The sequence below is a fragment of the Eptesicus fuscus genome, chromosome 12, assembly GCF_027574615.1.
Source record: "Eptesicus fuscus isolate TK198812 chromosome 12, DD_ASM_mEF_20220401, whole genome shotgun sequence".
Taxonomy (NCBI): Eukaryota; Metazoa; Chordata; class Mammalia; order Chiroptera; family Vespertilionidae; genus Eptesicus; species Eptesicus fuscus.
Genome location: NC_072484.1, coordinates 68,686,441 through 68,706,885, shown reverse-complemented (window position 1 = coordinate 68,706,885; position 20,445 = coordinate 68,686,441). Strand labels below are relative to the sequence as shown.

The window sequence follows — 20,445 nt, the reverse complement described above, 5'->3', positions numbered from 1 at the left end:
TCTTGGCTATTGTAATTACACTGCAGTGAGCATAGGGGTACATACATACTTTTGAATTAGTGTTTCTGGTCTTTTTTTTATATATATATATTCCTAGAAGTGGAATGCTGGGTCAAAAGGCTAAAGAATTTTTAAACTTCGTGTTTTCCTTGTCTTTTATAGCTCTAATAGTCCACATGTTTATAAAAATAATATCACTCATGGCTAATAGGTAGGCATCCATCTTGGGGCCCTCAGAGGTATTTCTCTCTAGAGCAGTCTTTAGATTATTTCTCATTTTCGAAGTATGCTTGTGGTACAGCCCAGGAGTTATATTTCTAGAAGTTGACGCTTTCCATCGCTTTAATGGTCAGAAGCCATTCCTAAGCCATGCCCTTGAGTCTTGGCTCCTACCTTTATGCTGGGAATTGAGTTCTACCTCAATGTGTCTTGGCTCCTGTCTTTATCCCAATTCGTGTTCTCATATCAGTCTTCAAACTAGTTGGTTTGGCTTTACCAATGGGCCACCTTGCTTGTGCCATCTGCAGACTTTCGTTTAGACATTACTGTGCTTTTTGTTGTTGTTTTTAAATCTTGAATTTCTGTGTGTTTGGAGCAGGAGGGTAGGCCTCTCACACTTCAGCTCTTTCAGTCATCTTTTTTTCTGTCAGTCATCTTGACCTGTCTACAGCAATGATATTTCTATAGTTCTCTATAAGGGAACAGGTTCAGAGAGGTTGTTATTTGCTCATGGTCACATGGCAGGAAGTGGTAGAGCTGGGAACTGAGAGAACTCCATAGTGTATGCTTCTTCCTACTAACCTCCTGATTTGTTTTGGAAGCCTACTCTAACATTAGTGGGCATTAGACCCATAATATACAACTCCCCAAAATTCATGGTAAGACTGGTGCTGGCTTCTTGATTCCAGAAATATTTATTTTTAGAAAGAATTATTATGCATAAATTATTTATTATACTCAGGAGGATAGACATTATAACTTTATAATAATCTTTAATACCTTGGCATGTAATATATATCAGGCTCTGTGCTTAATTCTTTATAAGCGTTTCACATTTATTTTAATCATTACAACCATGCTGTGTGGTAAATATAGCCATATAGTACCCCCACCATCACCACCCCCGATTTTGTGGTAACAGAAACTAAATTGCAGAGTGGTTAAGTTACTTGCTCATGATTACATAGTGAGGAATAGAAGAGCCAAGACTTGACGCCAGATGTCCTTGATTTAAAAATTCATACTCTTAATCATTATATTATACTGCTTCTCGGCAGAGCCCCTTAAGTTGTTGAGGGACAGGACTAAGACTCACGTTGCAGGTCCTATGTTGGGAAGCCTCAGCCTACATGAATATACCTTTCCTTGCTGGCTATTTGAATAGCAGGCTACTCTACATCTTTCCCCAGGCTTTCCAGAAGCAAAAGGTGGAGGATTTTCAAAGGGGGTCTGCCTCTGTTGATAGGTTAATGGTATTGTTACATGAGGGAGTATATTTGGTTGTATATATCTGAGTCTATAGTAAAGAATCAGAATGCAGTTGGAAGGAGGGAATTAGAGTGAGGCGAGATTTGATTGCTTTTCAAGACACCTCCAGAACACCTGTAAGAACCATATTGGTAAACCATGGCCCACACTACTTTGAAAACATATGTCTGGATAAAATATCAGTTTGGGGATTTTGGAAGGCTTCTGCTATTTGTTTATGTAACTGGGTTTTTTTTCATAAGGGCTGTAAAAGAAATTTGTTTGCCCCTAAGGACAGAGGGACATATTCCTGAAGTGACATGAGAGGTTCTGTGAGTGTTAGGATTCTTGCACTTCCTTTGACCACCAGAGGGAGCTCTGTAATAGGTTATGAGTTTAAAATGTGTTCCCATTTGTGTTCACAAATCTCCTTTCTATGGTAGGCATTCTTCAAGATTAGCACTGTTATTTATTTTAAATAACCACAGAAACACTAGGGCAATGTATTTTTATTTAGGTAGGAGTTTGGATACCTCATACATGGCAAAGTTCAAATAAGACTGAAACCAGCCTAAATCTGTCAAAATAGCTTAAACTTTTCTTCTCTCTTCCCAGATTTCTCAGAATTCTTAACCAGAATTGATGTCCTCTAAATGTATCATGGTACCATGTGTATAGTTTTGTAACTATTATCAGCTAAAATGGCCCTAACCAAGTAATTGAATACATTTTAAAAATAAAATTTCAAGTTCTTGTGCAGAACTGATTGATATGTATCAAAATAAATATTAATAACGACAACTTATAGCTTTTGTTGCCTAGCCTCTTTGGTTTTCATCTAATTCACTTCTATGTTGCCTACACAAGAATCTAATGAGTTCTTTAATAGCCTTTTTTTTTTTTACTGATTTGCCATAGTTCTTTATGTTAGATACTAGAGGCCCAGTGCACGAAATTCGTGCACTGGGGGTAGGAGTCCCTCAGCCTGGCATGTGCCCTCTTGCAGTTCGGGAGCCCTTGATGGATGTCCGACTGATGGCTTAGGCCCGCTCCCCATGGGAGAGGCTCCTGCCACCACCACTGCACTTGCCAGCAGTGAGCCTGACTCAGGGCTTCTGGCTGAGCCGCGTTTCCCCTTTGGGAGTGCACTGGCCACCAGGGGGCAGCTCCTGCATTGAGCTTCTGCCCTCTAGTAGTCAGTGCATGTCATAGCGACCGGTCGTTCTGCTGTTCAGTCGATTTGCATATTAGCCTTTTATTATATAGGATTACATATTACTTAAATGTCTCATTTCCCAATATATGAAAGTCAATTTTTAAAGTATGGTTAGGCTACCTGGCTGGTGTTTCTCAAATTCCAATTATTGAATCATGAATGGTACTCCATTTGAGATATTTTATGCAGAATATTTGGTGAATTATATTGAATTGTTAGTATGATTTCTTTAGAGTTCTTAATCAGGATAAATGCTCTTTCATTTATCAGGGTTACTGAGCTGTAGAATTAGATCTTGATGGCACTATTTATCTTCAGAGGGTAATAGACATAATGAAGATTAGTATGGACTCTGAAAGTTGAGGAACCCAAGCTCAAATAATAAGTGACTTTCAGTGCTAGAAAACACTTATATTTAACTCCACCTGTGCATGAAACGTAAATGTAGAGATCAAACTTGTTTATATATGTAACACCCAATATAAAATGTAGAATCTTTTTCAAGATTTTAGAAGTTTCTTTCATCCCCCTTTCTGACTACTACCCTCAGAATTTTTTAATTTCCTGACCTTTATAAGCATTGATAGTACCATCAGTTCATGAAATTCATATCAGTGGATTTATATGATGTATTCTCATTTGTGTCTCACTTATTTTGCTCAACATAATATCTATGAAATTAATCCACATTATTCTTCATATCAGGATTTTATTCTATTTTTTAGAGGTGTGTAGTATTCTATTATTTGAATTTACTACTATTCTTCCATTCTCCTGTAGGCAGATTTGTAAGTTGTTTCTAATTTGAAAATATTATGAATAAAGCTATGCTAAACATCCTTTCACATGTGATTTTGAGGACCTATATCCTCATGTCTTTTGCATATATAAAAGCAGTAAATTTAATGACTCATGGTGTAGGCATATGTTTAGTTTTAGAAGATACAGTTTTACATCCTTTTATCCAATTTATACAACCACCAGCAGTGAATGAGAGTTCCAGATCCTGCAGATACTTGCTAATAATTAATATTATAAACCTATTTAATTTTAGCTATCCTGGTAAGTAAGTAATGGAAGAATAAATTTGAGTTTACCTGGACAGATGACATTGAATATATTTCATATATTTTTTGAGATTTGGATATTATTCTTTATCAATTCTTGTTTACATTTGTGTTTTCTCTTTCCTGAGGTGCCTTGATTTCCCCCATATTGCTGAAGGATATTTTCATTGGAAATAGGACTCTGTTGACAGTTCTTTTACTTTTAGACTTTATGGTTTCTAATGGAAAACCTATTGTCATGAGAATTACTTTTTCCTTATAGATAAAGTGTTGTCATTCAAGACTTTCAAGATTATTTTGTTTTTATTTTTCAGAAGTTTGACTATGATGTGGGTGTTGATATCTTTGGGTTTATCTCATTTTGTATTTGCTCACCTTAAAATTGAGGATTTCTGTGTTTTGACCAATTGGAAGAGTTTTCAGCCATTATTTCTTCAAGTACTCTTTCAGCTCCATCTCCTTTAATTTCTTCCTGGACTCCAAATGTTAGAGTTTTATTTTGTGTTGTTGTTGTTATGATTCCACTGGTTCCTGTGGTTCTGATCTTTTTTCTGTTGTTGTTTTCAAGCCCATTTTCTTCTTATTCTCATTGGATATTTTTATTGTTATATTTTCTAGTTCCCTGTTTCCTCTCTTCCATCCATTCTGCTTTGAGCCTATTCACTGAGTTATTTATTTCAGTTATTATATTCTTCTGTACTATAATTTTCATTTGGTTCTTCTTTATAGCTTCATTTTGTTTGCTGAGACTTTCTATTTACTTGCCATAACTTTCTTTTTTCCCCATTTAAGGATGTTCAAAATCACTCATGTAAAGATTATTTTGATGGCTGCTTTAAACTTATTATCAAATAACTCTATCATCTCTACTATCTCAGTGTTAGTATCTATTATCTTTTTAATTTGGTTTTAGATCTTTCTGCTTTTTATGAATAATTTGATAATTGAAACATAGAAATTTTGAGCATTATGAAACTCTGGATCTTTTTCAACCCTGTTTTATCTGGCTTGCTTTGATACTGCTCTGGTAAGGGAAGGGTGAGATGCCACCTCATTATTTCAAGAAGAGAGTAGAAGTCCAGGTTCCTCACTTGACCCAAGGTTTGTAGGTGTGTGTTTGGGGGAGGGGGTGGTATTCATTATTGTTATGAATAATGGTGGGAGTTCTGGCTCCCTGCTATTCTTCCGCCAATATCTCCCCATGTGGAGGGATAGGTCTGCCTTGTTTCTATATCTTAATGGTTTCCACTTACATGACCCAGGACTGACTCCCGCCCCGCGCGGCCAGGACCCTAGCCTGCTGTTCGGTCGTCCATCTAGCCGTTTAGGTCGTGATGGACCCTGGCTCTTTATATATTAGGATTAATTTTTATTCTAGAGCAATTGCCACATTAATCTCTTTGAAATAGAATTTTAAAGCATAGTGGCATAATTAAGTTAGGATAACTCAGAAGCATGTTTTAGGCAAGTTACTATGATGATATTATGTGGTAAAAACATTCTGTATTGATAGTTCCGCAGAAAGTCCTAAGTCTCATGAAGACACCTATTGTCAACCAAAGTCCAGGCTCTTGTTGAAGTGATTTTATTTCACCACCATCCATCAGATACTAATTTTGGGGCTGTATAAAATGGAAATTCTTGACTCACAGCCTATTTTCTTTCCACCTGCAGTTGTTTGAAGGGGGTTGTTATAACATTGACTCCCTTGTGTGTTATCTGTCTCATTCTCTCGGACTCAGATAATAGCATTTTGCAAGGATGATAAATAGAACATAAAGGACTACAGGTATTTTAACACTTCTTTTACCACAATAGGCTTACTGTCCAATTTCTAATCCCCAGGATGTTTAAAAACTATCATCAGAATATTAAGTGTTCATGTATCCTTGCCACTCACAGTCAGCATCATAGGAAAGTTTCAGATAGCAATAGTGTAGTTATACCTACCAAAGCTTAACTTAAAACATTTAGTTTTGTTAGAATCATATCTCTGAGTAAGAGCAAGAGAAGGACAAAGGAGTAGTGGAAAGGACAGTAATTTAGTTTGAAATGTGGCCCACAATCTTATGAACTAGGTCAGCTTGGGCAAGTTATTTCCTTTCTTGAGCCTCAGTTTCCTAGTCTGAAAAAGCGGGGCATAAGAGTTCCTACTTTGTAGGGTTGTGAAGATGATACAAGATAATATATGTAACATATTTAGCATGTAAATGCTTAAAAGTGGTCGGTACTTTATTAATTGTATGAGTCTTTTAATGTTTGATAGTGGTATTTTTATTGGACCCAAATTTTCCTTGAACCAGTGCTACTTTTCAGTATCCTGATTCCTTTCTTCTTGCTAGTTAGGCTTTTAGTTGTCACTCTTGGTATTATTGATGTTTTGTAAATGCTACCTCTGTGTCTGAACTCTGGCATGAAAATGTTTGATCTAATGGAAGGTCACTTGTCAGTTTCAGTAATGCTTTTAAAAATGTGCTGAGAAGAGAGAGGGAAAAAGATTGTGTGTGTGTGTGTGTGTGTGTGTGTGTGTGTGTGTGTGTGTGTGTGTAAAATTTCTTATAAGTAAGATGATAGGTGTTCTGAGGATCTGTTAAATAGCTCAAAATACAAGATGGTAGATTTTTAAAGAAGGCTAGACTTTGGATCCACAAGAACCTTCCTTTGTAGAGTTTCAAACTCTTATCTTTATACTGTGGAATGTATTACTGACTGGAATTTTTTCCATTCCTGAAAGATAGTCACTGTGGTTCACTGGACATGTATCAAAAGCTCCCTCCTGGGTGAGAGTTACAATAGAAGAGCAGACATCTTGGTCCTTAGACTTTTCTCACAGTTGCACAAATAATTCAGGGTCATTGTGCCAGAGTGGAGACTAGATTCTAATTGTTTGTGCAGTTTTTCTAATTGTGTCCAGATGTTGGGCCCACGTTTTATCTTTGGAAACCATTCATATTCTTGATTCTTTTGGAATGAGCCAAAAAGCACAGACTCTTGGTGCCTGAAAATTCATTCAAAACACTCTGCCAGACCACATGTTATGATATGAAAGTACCAGATTTCAGGGTAACATGGACGAAAGGCTCAAGACCTATATTTGGGGGACGATAAGGTGTTCAATCAGAGTAGTTCAATTGGTGAAAGGTGAACCAAAAGAGGGCAGTAGTGTAATAGTAATGAATAGCAAAGGAAAATGAGTGCCAAAAAATATACGTTGACTCTTATGCCTAAGAGGCAGATAAGTTTATTTCAGTCAGTTAGGGGAATATATTTCTTTGTTGCTCTAAGCTCTTTTGACCTGCTTACTCCTCTTATTCAGCTAGAAAATGGAGATGCATTTTGATAAATTTAAATTAATTTATAAACAGAAAGTAGATGATTCTCTTAAGTGTTTATGTTCTAAAAAGTATCACTTGAAATCGGTATTTGTTAAAAGTAATTACTTAATACCAAGCAACAAGTATTTATTAGGTAGTCACTGTGTGTCATTACTGTGTACTATACAAATACCAAATGAGAAATTTACTGCTGATGAGGAATTTATAGGTACAAGGGGAAGATCACAGTTGTTATAACCATTATCTAATATTTATGGAGAGCCTACTGTACTATACCTGTTCTTTCTAATTCCTTGTGTGGATGAAGTACCATCTAGGTGCTTCAGATAGTGCTCTTTGATGATGATACATCTTAGTTAAGGCTGGAGGACCCTTACATATGAAGGTAATATAATCTTGGGCCAAATTCTGGGTAAGTAGAATAACAAAGTGTTAAAGGATTTGTAAGAAGGAAAGTAAAGACTTGGATATACAGAAAGGTTAAGGGAGGATATTCCAGGTAGGCGCAATATCAGAGTCCAGAGTGCTAACCATTACACTATGGGGCCCGCGTGCAATATCAGAAAGGTAGAAAAAAAATTGAATATCTTGTGGGGCTGAAGTGGATGTTGGCTGGATATTGGAGAACATTGAATGCCAAAGTAAGGAGTTCAAACTTGATTCTGTTAGTAATAGTGTAGTATAAGGACATTTTGATCAGAAAAGTGATATTAAAGAAAAAGAGAAGCGATATAACAAAGTGGGGTGTTTTGTTTTTTTAGAAGAGTTGGATGATTTGGAGCTTGAAAAGACCAGAAAAGGCAAGACCACTAGGAAATTATTAAAATAACAATGGTATGGATTATTCTCACCTGTAAGCCTTTTGTATGTTTTCAGATATGCTGCCTCTATCCCTTTAGTTAGTAATCGTTTGAAATTTGGATTTAGATCTCTAAATACATATATGACAGCTCACCAGACTTTAAGAACTATAGCACCATTATCCAGAAGTCAAGTCAGATTACAGAAGGGCACTTCCTCAAGCTGGTTATTTCAGTTGGACTCTAGGTAATTTCATAACTTACGATTCCAGTAATTCTTAGTGGTTTCAAAGAACATCCAAAGGCACATTTATGGCCACACACAGAAACTTGAATAACTTGTGTAATTAAATGAGTTAATACATGTAGGTTCCCAGTAACAAAACCAAAACCAAAAACCACACACATATAATAAAAGTTAGATGAAAAACAAAACAAGTGACCTTATGATAAGGCATATTATTCCAAGAAAAAAATAGTTTTGAGGGATTACTCAAGTTTTTTTTCCTTACAAATATTCATGTGTGAAACTGAGAAGAAAATGCGGGCTCTGTCCAATTTTCTAGTTTAAAACAGATTTAATTACTATTAAGGTAGAAAAAGAGTTATTACTGTAGAAATTAAGGAGAGAGTAGGTTGACCATTGTGGTTTACTTAGTGATAGTCTTAAAAATGAATGTTCAAAATGGAAGGGCATAAAGTTTAATGTTTAGTAGATGGTTGTTCCAAAGGAAAAGATGGGTTTCAGACTTTGGCCAAGCTCCTTCCCAGTTATGATGACCTTGGCATTGTGTTATAGTTCAGATGAATCCAGAAACAAAGTGGTAGTAGAGGAAAGAGGTCTTCTACTCTATATCAATTGAGTCATCCTCCTATATAATAAAGAGGTAATATGCAAATTGACCATCACACCCTCACAAGATGGCTGCCTACGAACAGGTCGGCGAGGGGCGGGTAGTGAGGGATGACCAAACAACTGAACAAGCAGGCTGCGTGGGGCAACCAGGTCAGCAGGGGGGTTAGTGAGGGACGACCAAATGACTGAACAAGCAGGCTGCTTGGGGTGACCAGGCCAGCAGGGGGGTTAGTGAGGGATGACCAAACGACTGAACAGCAGGCTGCATGGGGCAACCAGGCTGGTGGGGGGCCGTGAGGGGTGACCAGGCCAATGGGGGGGCAGTTGGGGGCGATCAGGCTGGCAGGGAGGTGGCAGTTCGGGGGCGACCTGGCTGGCAGCGGGGGGCAGTTAGTGGTGATCAGGCCAGTACGCAGAGGCAGTGAGGGGTGATTAGGCCGGTGGGGTTGGGGGGCAGTTAGGGGCAACCAGGCAGGCAGACAGGCAGGTGAGTGATTAGGAGCCAGCAGTCCAGGATTGTGAGAGGGATGTCCAACTGCCGGTTTAGGCCGATCCCCGGTATTGTGCCTAAACCGGCAGTCAGACATCCCCCGAGAGGTCCCGGATTGGAGAGGGTGCAGGCTGGGCTGAATTTCGTGCACCGGGCCTCTAGTCCTATATAATAAAAGCCTTATATGCTGTGTCTGGTTGGCCATTCAACCAATCAAAGCGTAATATGCTAATGATATGCTAAGGTCACTCATTCACTCGCTATGACGTGCACTGACCGCCAGGGGACAGATGCTCCGACTGGTAGGTTAGCTTGTTGCTGGGGTCCGGCAGATCGGGACTGAGTGAGACAGGCTGGATACACCCTGGGGCCTTCCCACGGTTCCTCCCCAGCTGGCCAACCTCCTGCGTCCCTCCCTGGCCCCAGTCATGCACCAAGGGGGGTCCCTCAGCTTGGCCTGCGCCCTCTTGCAATCCAGGCTAAGGGACATCCCTCCCCCCCACCCCACGCGAGTGCACCAATTTCATGCACCTAGTTGATATATAATTTGCATACTATATACTTTACTAATTTTTTTTTAAAAAATACATTTTATTGCTTTTTTACAGAGAGGAAGGGAGAGGGATAGAGAGTCAGAAACATCGATGAGAGAGAAACATCGATCAGCTGCCTCCTGCACACCTCCCACTGGGGATGTGCCCGCAACCAAGGTACATGCCCTTGACCAGGTTCGAACCTGGGACCCTTGAGTCCGCAGGCCGACGCTCTATCCATGGAGCCACACTGGCTAGGGCTACTTTACTAATTTAAAGTGTGTAATTCAGGGACTATTTTTGCCATTGCTTTTAATTTAGAATTTTGTTTAAAATGAAGAGAATATACTTTCACTAATTTCTCCTACTGTGCCAACAGAAGGTCTTAAATAAATACACATCTTAACAGGCATGAGGTTGCTGATGTAGCATTCGGGACTTTCTATTAAGTCAGTGAGTATAAGGAGATCTGCAATGTTAAAAGTGTTATAAATGGTTACTCAGTACAGTGTGTAGCCTGAGTCCATCCAGGATGACTGTACCCAATTTTGACATCATGCTAATGATAAATGTGCACTGGAAAATAAACTAAAGAACCACAGTGTATCTTACACTTTTGTAAACAATACTTTGTAGATAACTTTTCAGTTTTTCCCAAAAGACTGATACATTTCAATACTTTGATTACATCCATGTTATTTTTGAGTTGGCAGAGGTAACCTAACCAACTACCATTATGTTTTGGTATTAGGGGATATACATTACAATAAAGTTATTGAAATGCAAAAATGAAATAAAATAAAACATGCAATTCAGTAGTTTTCAGTGTATTTAAAGCGTTGTGCAAACAATACCATAATTTAGTTTTAAAATTTTTATTATTTTCAAATTGAGATGTAATTCACATATCATAGAATTCACCATTTTAAAGTAACAATTTGTATTAACAAGGTTGTGCAACCATAACCACTGTTGAATTCCAGACATTTTCATCACCCCCAAAAGAAACCACAATCCTGCTAGCAGTCCCCCCGCCCCCTCCCCTATCCTCAAGCAACCATTAGTCTGCTTTCTGTGTCTATGGCTTTGCCTGTTCTGGGCATTTTATATAAATGAAATCACACAAAATATGGCCTTTGTGTCTGGCTTCTATCACTAAGTTTAATGTTTTCAAGGTACATCATTCGTTTTTATGACTGAATAATAGTCCATTGTATGGTTAGATACTCTATTTTGTTTATAATCTAATTTTAGAACATTTTGATCACTCCAAAAAGGAACTTTTTTTCATATCCCATCTACTCACCCCAACCTCGTAGTCATAGGCAACCACTAACCTCTTTCTGTCTCTACAGATTTGCTTATTCTGAACATTTCACACAAAAATAGAATTATAGAATATGTGGTCTTTTGTGACTGGCTTCTTTCTGAACATTTTAGCCTAAAGTTTTTGAGGTTCATCTATATTGTATCAGGTATCAGTATTTCATTTCATTTTATTGCTGAACTAGAAGCCCGTTGCACGAAGTTTCATGCAAAAGACCTTCCTTCACCTGGCTGCTGGCACCAGTTTTCTGCCAGCACCAGTTTTCCTCTGGCCACCCGCTGATTGGAGTGCCTCCCGCCAGCGCGATCGGCCACCCCGAGTTCACTGGCGGGAGGCGCTCCGATCGGCAGGTGGCCAGAGGAAAACTGGTGCTGGCGGAAAACTGGTGCCGGCAGCTGCTCAGTCAGCTACCCCGAGTTCCGCCACCAGCGCCTTCCGCAGGCCCCATGGGTCCTCCCGCAGCACCGGCCGTTGGGGGAGGACCCAATCGGCCACCCCGAGTCCCACCCCCAGCCTCCCAACGGCCCAATCGTGGGCGTAGCGGAGTGATGGTAATTTGCATATTACCATTTTATTAGGTAGGATAATATTCCACTGTGTGGATATACCACATTTTATGTATTCATTCATCAGTTGATTCATCCGGGTCCTTCTGCTTTTACATAGCATTTTTTCAAAGGGAAATAAATATAGGCTACAGTTACTTATGAATTCACCCCTTTGTCTGTGGGCTTAGACAGATCGTCCATTTAGCTCGACAGAAGCTTGCTTACAAAGAAACATGGGCCAGTCCTAATATAGGAATTCATGCATTTCCTCCATCAGATAGAAGAATCCCAGCAAGACATGGCTATTTTCAAAGCTTGACTTTTCTGCTCTCCCTATGGCTTCAGGTTTCTGGTATTATCATTCAACTGAACGTCTTCATTTCCTGGGATACACCTGAAAAAATGCCCTACCTCACATTGGAACACAAAGCCCAGCAGCCAGCTGAAGCCCTGGGGACAGCATTGCCTTTAATCAGCTTGGAATGATTCTCTTACGCTTGCAGTGCTGACAGGCTGTTGTCCAGCATACTTGATCATCTAGCTCAGAAGTGCAGAAAGAAAAGTTCAAAGATAAGGTTACTGGGAAAATTCCGTTCCCCTGCTCTTTCTACACTCAATGGCAGTTCTGACAGGTCAGGAATTTTCATTTTGGTTTTAGAGAATTTACAATATGAGAGGGAGCAAACTAGGCTTCGAACTTGATGATGAGGGTTTAAGGATATTCTATCCTTGATGGCAAATTTCTCACTTATAAGGTGGAAATAACTATATATACCTCAAAAGACTTGAGGATTAAGTGAATAGTACATTGTCTAGCACTTGGTAGGTGCCTAATAAGTGCACATTTTCTTTCCTCCTACTTATTTACATGGTGGTCATGAAGTTATGATGAGACCATTATGTGAAAGCAAATGTCCTCATATTCTCATGTAAACAGTGATAGATATTAGACAAATGATTATATTCTAGCTTAAGAGACACATTTCTTTTATTTTTAAGCCAAGTTTTATTTATTTTATTTTAAATGTTTTTTTAAGTTGATTTTTGAGAGAGAGAGAAACAGTGGCCTCCTGCACTCTCCCTACCAGGGATCAAGCTGGTAACGCATGCATGTGCCCTGATCAGGAATCGGCAGCCTTTTAGTGCACGGGACAACTGAGCCATACTAGCCAGAGCATTTATGTCATGTTTTAGAATTGAACCACAGAAAAACTATCTTTAGTGTTTCATACTGGTTTAAAGATCTGAATTTCTAAATTCACTAGTATAGTGACTGAAAGGAATTAATGAAGCATCATAGAAGTACATAGTAATAATTATACAATTTTTATTGTTAGATATGGTGCTTTCTTAATAAAGTGTTTTTATGTTTTTTGTAATAGTTTCACAAAAGGTATTTAAATTACCTGTTATTTCTACCCAGAAGTTGTCATTTTTACTGATGAACTTTTATCAGTCATTTGTGTGCATCTGTAAAGATGGGTGGATAAACAGACATGAAATGACAGAAGTAATGAGGAGAGGTTGGTGTGCGATATATGCAACTTACTCTTAAACATCAAGCTGTATTTTCTAAGAAAGGAGATATTCTGTGTGTGAACTTCCTAAAAAAGAGAATATTCTCTCTCTTTTTTGTTTTGTTGTTGTTGTTAATCCTCACCTCAGGGTATTTTTCCTTTGATTTTTAGAGAGAGTGGATGGGAGGGAGGATGGGAGGATGGGGGGAGAGAGAGAAAAAGAGAGAGAGAGAGAGAAGGAGGGAGGGTGGGAGAGAGAAACATCAATGTGAAAGAGATTGGGACTGGGATGGAACCTGCAATCCAGGTACATGCTCTTGACTGGGAGTCGAACCCGAGACCCTTTCAGTTCATAGGCTGACGCTCTAACCATTGAGCACACTAAGCAGGATATTCTCTGTTGTTACCATTATACAGTTGTCGAGTGGCCATTTTTCTAAAGAAGAGCTCTCTCTTCTCTCCCCAACCTTCTTCACTTTCAGATTATTATTCTGAGTTCATGAATTCTTTTTTTTTATTGTTTAAAGTATTACATGTCTCTTTTTCCCCCCGATTAATGCCCCCCTGCCACTCCCACCCCTGAGGGCAAGCCCCCACTGCCCCAGTGTCTGTGTCCATTGGTCATGCTAATATGCATGCATACAAGTCCTTTGGTTCATCTCTAATCCCCTCTCCCCACCTTCTCCCAGAGGTTGCATGGTCTGCTCAGTGCTACCTTGTCTCTGGATCCATTTTAATTCATCAGTTTATGTTGATCATTATATCCCACATATGAGTGAGATCATGTGATATTTATCTTTCTCCTACTGGCTTATTTCGCTTAGCATAATGCTCTCCAGTTCCATCCATGCTGTTGCAAATGGTAAAAGTTCCTTCTTTTTTATAGCAGCGTAGTACTCCATTGTGTAGATGTACCACAGTTTTTTAATCCACTCATGGATTGGGCTGATGGGCACGTAGGCTGTTTCCAAATCTTAGCTATTGTAAATTGTGTTGCTGTGAACATATGAGTGCATATGTCCTTTCTAATTGGTGTTTCTGGTTTCTTGGGATATAGTCCTAGGAGTGGGATTACTGGGTCAAATGGGAGTTCTATTTATAACTTTTTGAGGAAACTGTACTGTTTTCCACAGTGGCTGCACCAGTCTGCATTCCCAGCAGCAGTGCACAAGGGTTCCTTTTTCACCACATCCTCGCCAGCACTTGTCGTTTGCTGATGATAGCCATTCTGACAGGTGTGAGATGGTACCTCATTGTCATTTTGATCTGCATCTTTCAGATGATTATTGACTTTGAGCATGTTTTCATATGTCTCTCGGCCTTCCGTATGTCCTCTTTTGAAAAGTGTCTAGTACTTAGGTCCTTTGCCCATTTTTTGATTGGATTGTTTATCTTCCTTTTGTTAAGTTGTATGAGTTCCCTGTAAATTTTGGAGATTAAACCCTTATCTGAAATAGCATTGGCAAATATGTTCTCCCATGCAGTGGGCTTTCTTGTTGTTTTGTTGATGGTTTCTTTTGCTGTACAGAAGCTTTTTATTTTGATGTAGTCCCATTTGTTTATTTTCTCCTTAGTTTCCATTGCCCTAGGAGCTGTATTGGTAAAGATATTGCTGCGACATATGTCTGCTATTTTACTGCCTATGGAGTCTTGTAGGATTTTTATGGTTTCCTTTCTTATGTTTAAGTCCTTTAACCATTTTGTGTTTGTTTTTGTGCATGGTGTAAGTTGGTGGTCTAGTTTCATTTTTTTTGCATGTACCTGACCAATTTTCCCAGCACCATTCATTGAAGAGACTGTCTTGACGCCATTGTATGCTCTCACCTTCTTTGTCAAATATTAATTGAGCATAATGGCTTGGGTTCTCTTTTCTGTTCCATTGGTCTATATGTCTGTTCTTGTGCCAGTACCAGGCAGTTTTGAGAACTGTGGCTTTGTAATATAGCTTGATATCTGGTATTTCATGAATTCTTTTTATTCAGTTTAATCTTTTTGATGCTTACTCAAAGTGTCCCAAAATTTACCAGTTGAGCCTCTCAAGGTGGGTCCTATGTCCTGTTGATATGTCCCCATCAGTTTTTTAATATTTGCTTGCTTTTCTTGACACAAAAAGATGTCCAGGCCCATTTTATACTTTTTCTGCCCTAGACCTGGAATTAGCTATTTCTCTTAAGTAGCCTTAGTTCCTTTGAGTGGGGAATGGTCTTTAGAAACCCAGATCTGAGCTGTAGGTGTGCTCATTGGTAGTAGGGTGTTGTTGCTTCAAAGCCTTGAATGAAAAAAGCCCAGTATATACTTTTTAAAGTAAATTATGAGTTTACGTTAATATTTGCAGTTCAAATATAACACCAAAGGATTCTTCTGTACCTTCCCCTGTTTCCTGTTTTGATATTTAGATATTGCCCGATCTCCTTTGTAGGCTTATACTATTTTGCACTCCAATTCAGCAGGGTAGGAAAGTGGGTATCCCTGAACCCTTCCCAATAAATAGACAGCTGTCAAGCTTTTGAATTTTTGTCAATCTGAAATGTAAGCAAGTGCATCTCTAAGTAGTTTTGATTTGTTTTTCTTATTATGAGTGAACCTAAAATTTTTTTTTCATGTTTAAGGACTAATGGGATATCTTTGTATACACACTATCTTTTCAGGTCTTCAGCTCCCCTACCCATCTGACTCCCCCCCCCCCTTTTTTTTGTCTTCTCTTTCTTGATTTTCAGAATTCTTTATGTATTTAAGATCTTATCTGCCTAATATATAAATACCTCTTAAATTAAAAAAAAAAGAAAATTCTTTTTAAAAAAAGTATGGTGTTTGTTGCAAATATTTTCTTCTAATTTGTCTTGGCTTATCGTGTATGTGTGCCTATTCATTTTTAAATTTGTGATGTTTTCTTAACACAAAAGATTTTCATCTATCCAGTTTTTATTGCATCTGTGTTTCTGCCATAGCTAGAAGGCCTTTCCCACACCCAGGTTTTAAATGTACTCACACGTGCTTTCTTCGAGTACTTATGGTTTCCATTTTTACAATTAGAGCTCTTCTCCATTTGGAGTTTTCCTAGTCCAGTGGTCGGCAAACTCCTTAGTCAACAGAGCCAAATATCAACAGTACAACGATTGAAATTTCTTCTGAGAGCCAAATTTCTTAAACTTAAACTTCTTCTAACGCCACTTCTTCAAAATAGACTCGCCCAGGCCGTGGTATTTTGTGGAAGAGCCACACTCAAGGGGCCAAAGAGCCGCATGTGGCTCGCGAGCCGCAGTTTGCCGACCACTGCCCTAGTTTAAGGTATGAGGTGTGGATCCAGTTTAATCTTTTTTTCCAAATAACTATCCAGTTGCTTTGATAGCCATGTGGGCTTTCTATTTTGTTTCCAGACTTTCTATTCTCTTCAGCTGATCAAGTATCTAGGAAGGATAGTAAACTGAATACCTCATATGTCAGCAGTTGCTTGGCCTAGGGAGCCTCTCTGAATACTCCTTTTTGATGTGTAGGGTTATGTCTTGCTACAGAGTTAGTACTCCCAGAGGAAGGGGACCCGATCAGAAGAACTTAGCTTCCTGACTTGTCAGCAAATCCCAAACACCCCAATTTTTACAAGTTTTATTTTGTTATAGTTCCTTCAGAGCTATCTTATGAAATAATACATTAAATTTAACTTAAAAATTAAACTTCAAACATGAAAAGCACTTAACGTCATACCCAGAGCAAACAAAACACACACTTAGCACATAATCATTGACCGGTCTTAGCAAATATTGTGTTTAATTCCTAATAAGCGAAGAGACAACCAACAGTGAAGTAAGCTACTGGCAACATCTGGAAGTGGGCAAATCTGGGATTGGCTGCTGTTAAACTTAGCAATGGAGATAGTGAGTAAGTGACAAATGTCTGAGAGGTAGTCAGAGTGCTGGCTTGAAACTGGACTAGACAAGGTCAGGAGATAAGATTGCAGAGAACGAAGGTGCCAGAAGAGAAACACTTGCTGTTCTTTATCTTCTAGACGCCTCCCCCATCCACTTCTTATTCTTATTCTTATTCTCATTCTCATTCTCATTCTCATTCTCATTTTTCCCTCCTTCTTCTCTTCTACCTCCTCCTTCTTATGTAAATGTGAATTTATTGGAATGCTATTTGGATATCACAGAACCATGGTAGGAAATAGGATAAAACCAAGATATCTTTTCTTTAAATTGTATTTTTCAATTACAGTTTATTTTTTTTTTTTATTTTTTTTTTTTAAATATTTTTTATTGAGGTATTATATGTGTACATATCTTACCATTACCCCCCCACCCCACACCCACACATGCCCTCCCCCCCAGAGTTTTGCGTCCATTAATTACAGTTTATATTGAATATTAGTTTCAGGTGTACAGCATAGTAGTTAGACATTTATATAACTTAAGGAGTGCTCCCCCAATATTTCTAGTGCCCATCTGGCACCATACGTAGCCCATCCACTTCTTAAGGCTCTGAACCTTCTACTCTTTTTTTCTGGTTATTGGGGAGAGGGCTATATAGACCCACATGTTCATGGAAAGCACTAAAGAAAAACTGCACAAAGCCACTTCAACATATGAAATAGGTACATTGAGCTGGCTAGGTTTTTAAGTCATGCCAAGTAAAATTGCTCTTTTTGCTATTGTCACTTATTGTAACTAGTAACTGCTGTCTGCTGCTGCTCTCATACATACCTGTCCTGCTCTGTAACTGCTGATGCTTTTCTTAGGGATAGTTTGAGGCCCAACCTAAGAATGTCTTCCCTGACCAGTCCAGCTTGCGAGATTTCCCCATCTTCTGGGCAGATGTAACTCTTATTGTCCGTTCTATCTATTTAATACATGATAGTACATATCCTGTACTATTTTCTTTTTAAAAAGAAGGTTTAAAAGAACTTGTATGGTGTCATATAGATACTAGATTTATCAGGGTGATCACTTCATAAGTTAAATAAATGTCTAGTCACTGGTTATACACTTGAAACTAATATAATATATGTAACTTATAATTGAAAAATGAAAAATTATTTAAAATAAAAAAAGAAAAATATTTAAAAGAAGTAAATAAAATCACGTACAATCCTATCAGAGACTAATCTTATTAACATTTTGGTATATTTTCTTTTAGTCTTTTTATTTTCTCTCATCTGTATGTGATTTTACAGAATTTATATCATATTGTAATATAATATTGTATCTCATTTTCACCCTTAACTTTACCATAAACCATTTGTAAGTGGTATTTTAAAAGTTACATAATATTTCATGATGTGGATTGTGATTTATTTATACTTTCTTTTTCATGCAGATTTTTCTCATTAGTCCAATTGGGATTATGAAGGGAAGTCACCCTACTGAATCACTCCCCCTTTCCTACTGTAGTGCTTGTAGAAAATATTGTGTACGTAGATGATTAATAAATATTTGCTTGCTCCTCTGTTTTTAGTCTAATATTACAGGGACTATTTGCTATAGGGGACCCAAAAATATTATTTGCAGCTTATGCAAAGTTATTGTATCACCCAAGTCTTTCCACCTAGAAAAGGGGACACTGATGAGATCTTTGCATGTATTTTAAGGGCCTGTAAATCTTTTGCAATTGTATGAGAAATATTTTCAGTGAACATTTGTGCATTTTCCTGCACTTTTCATTAGGTTTTTAAAGAAGTCTTTAACCAGAAGCCACGGATCCAGAGGCTGGAACCCATCTGGATGGAGATAGATAATTATGTTTCACCTTTTCTTTTTCTTGGTTTTCAGGAAGGGATGAGACCATGCAGCCTGCAAAACCATCTTTCCTTGAATACTTTGAACAAAAAGAAAAGGAAAATCAGATCAACAGCTTTGGCAAGAGTGTGCCTGGCCCACTGAAGAACTCTTCCGATTGGAAAGTACCACAGGATGGAGACTATGAGTTTGTAAGTAGTGTTAGAAGTACGTGGTAATGTGTGCTGGAGCAAGCGATTTGAAGTATCACACACCCAGTTCTGTCATTTCACTGAAAGTGCCGGAGCATTTTCCTGTGCACTTCAGGTCTCCTCTGGAAGCAGCTCATGGGCTGAGGGCCTCAGGAGTTTGAGACAACAACATTTTGACTGACATTTGAGTAGTTTTGGCTCTCCCAGTTAGCGGCATCTTTTTCACTTTAAAAATCCTTTATTCACTTGCCATTTTTCTTTTGTTGAGTTTGAAATTGGTAATGGTAAAAGAAACATTCAGTCATCAAACGAAAATGCGCAATCTTTAATAGTTTATTTGAGATTGTGAGGTTTTATTTAAGGATTAGCCTGGAGGGCAGTTAATGCTGCTTGTAGTGTCTGTTGTTTTGCTAACCATTATCCTAATTTTAGGCTCTCTGAGAGGATTATTCTGAATTTTGCTCATGGATAACTATTAAGTTGTTCCGAAGTTTCTTCTGAAAAACTGGGTGTGTTTTATTCTTTCTCTGCTGTGGAACATTCTCCTGCAGCCACAGACACTTGTTAAAGTTCACAGAGATTTAATGAGTGGAGGCAATAAAAAAATTGGGGGAAGGAGGAAAAGCAAGCTAAGGAGTGTGCATTCCTTTTCTGAATATTTTTAGAAAACAATTTTCTCTTTAGGAATATTTAATTTTTACTTTTTAAAATTTTTACATTCTTAAATTCTGTTGTTGATAATAAGAGCTTAGCTTAAGCGTTTTATTTGGATTCTGAGAGGACTTTCTAGTCCTGGCTTTCCACTGTCCTACTGACTGGCTTAGAGGAAATGATGTCATTCTTCCATAACATAATTTCTACTTTTGTGGAGTAGAAATGTCATAGTTGTACAGCTAATGATAGAGATCTTCTGAGGACCAGAATAACTGACCTGAGGTTATTTAACTGATTAGTTACTGAGTCCATGTTAGAACCCAGCTTCATTTGTTTTATAATCTGTGTTCATTTATTCATCATCTACCATGCATTATCATCTGTCATTTTTTGTTCACTCATTTGTTTATTAGTTGTTTGAGTATCAATGTATGCTTGGCACTTTTTTAGGAATATAGTAATGATTAGAACAGCCAAAAATCCATCCGTTATAAAGGTTTCATTATAGATGATGGGAAATAAGGAAGTAAAATATTTATTGTGTTAGATAGTGGTAAATGTTGTAAAAAAAAAAAATACAGGGTGTCCCCAAAAATGAAATCTATATTTCAATATTTCAGAGAGGAAGAGAGATAGAAACTTCAGTGATGAGAGAGAATCGTTGATTGGCTGCCTCCTGCACTCTCCACACTGGGGATCGAGCCTGCAACCCAGG

The 20,445-nt window shown here is 38.2% G+C and overlaps 1 protein-coding gene across 1 annotated transcript in view; it reads left to right on the top strand.

Moving 5' to 3' along the window:
• STK4 (serine/threonine kinase 4) overlaps window positions 1–20,445 on the top strand; it is a 96,150-nt gene that overhangs the window by 35,036 nt on the left and 40,669 nt on the right. Inside the window, exon 10 of the mRNA XM_054723781.1 lies at window positions 18,919–19,076. Coding sequence (XP_054579756.1) covers window positions 18,919–19,076 — 158 coding nt within the window. The remainder of the gene's footprint in view (window positions 1–18,918; window positions 19,077–20,445) is intronic.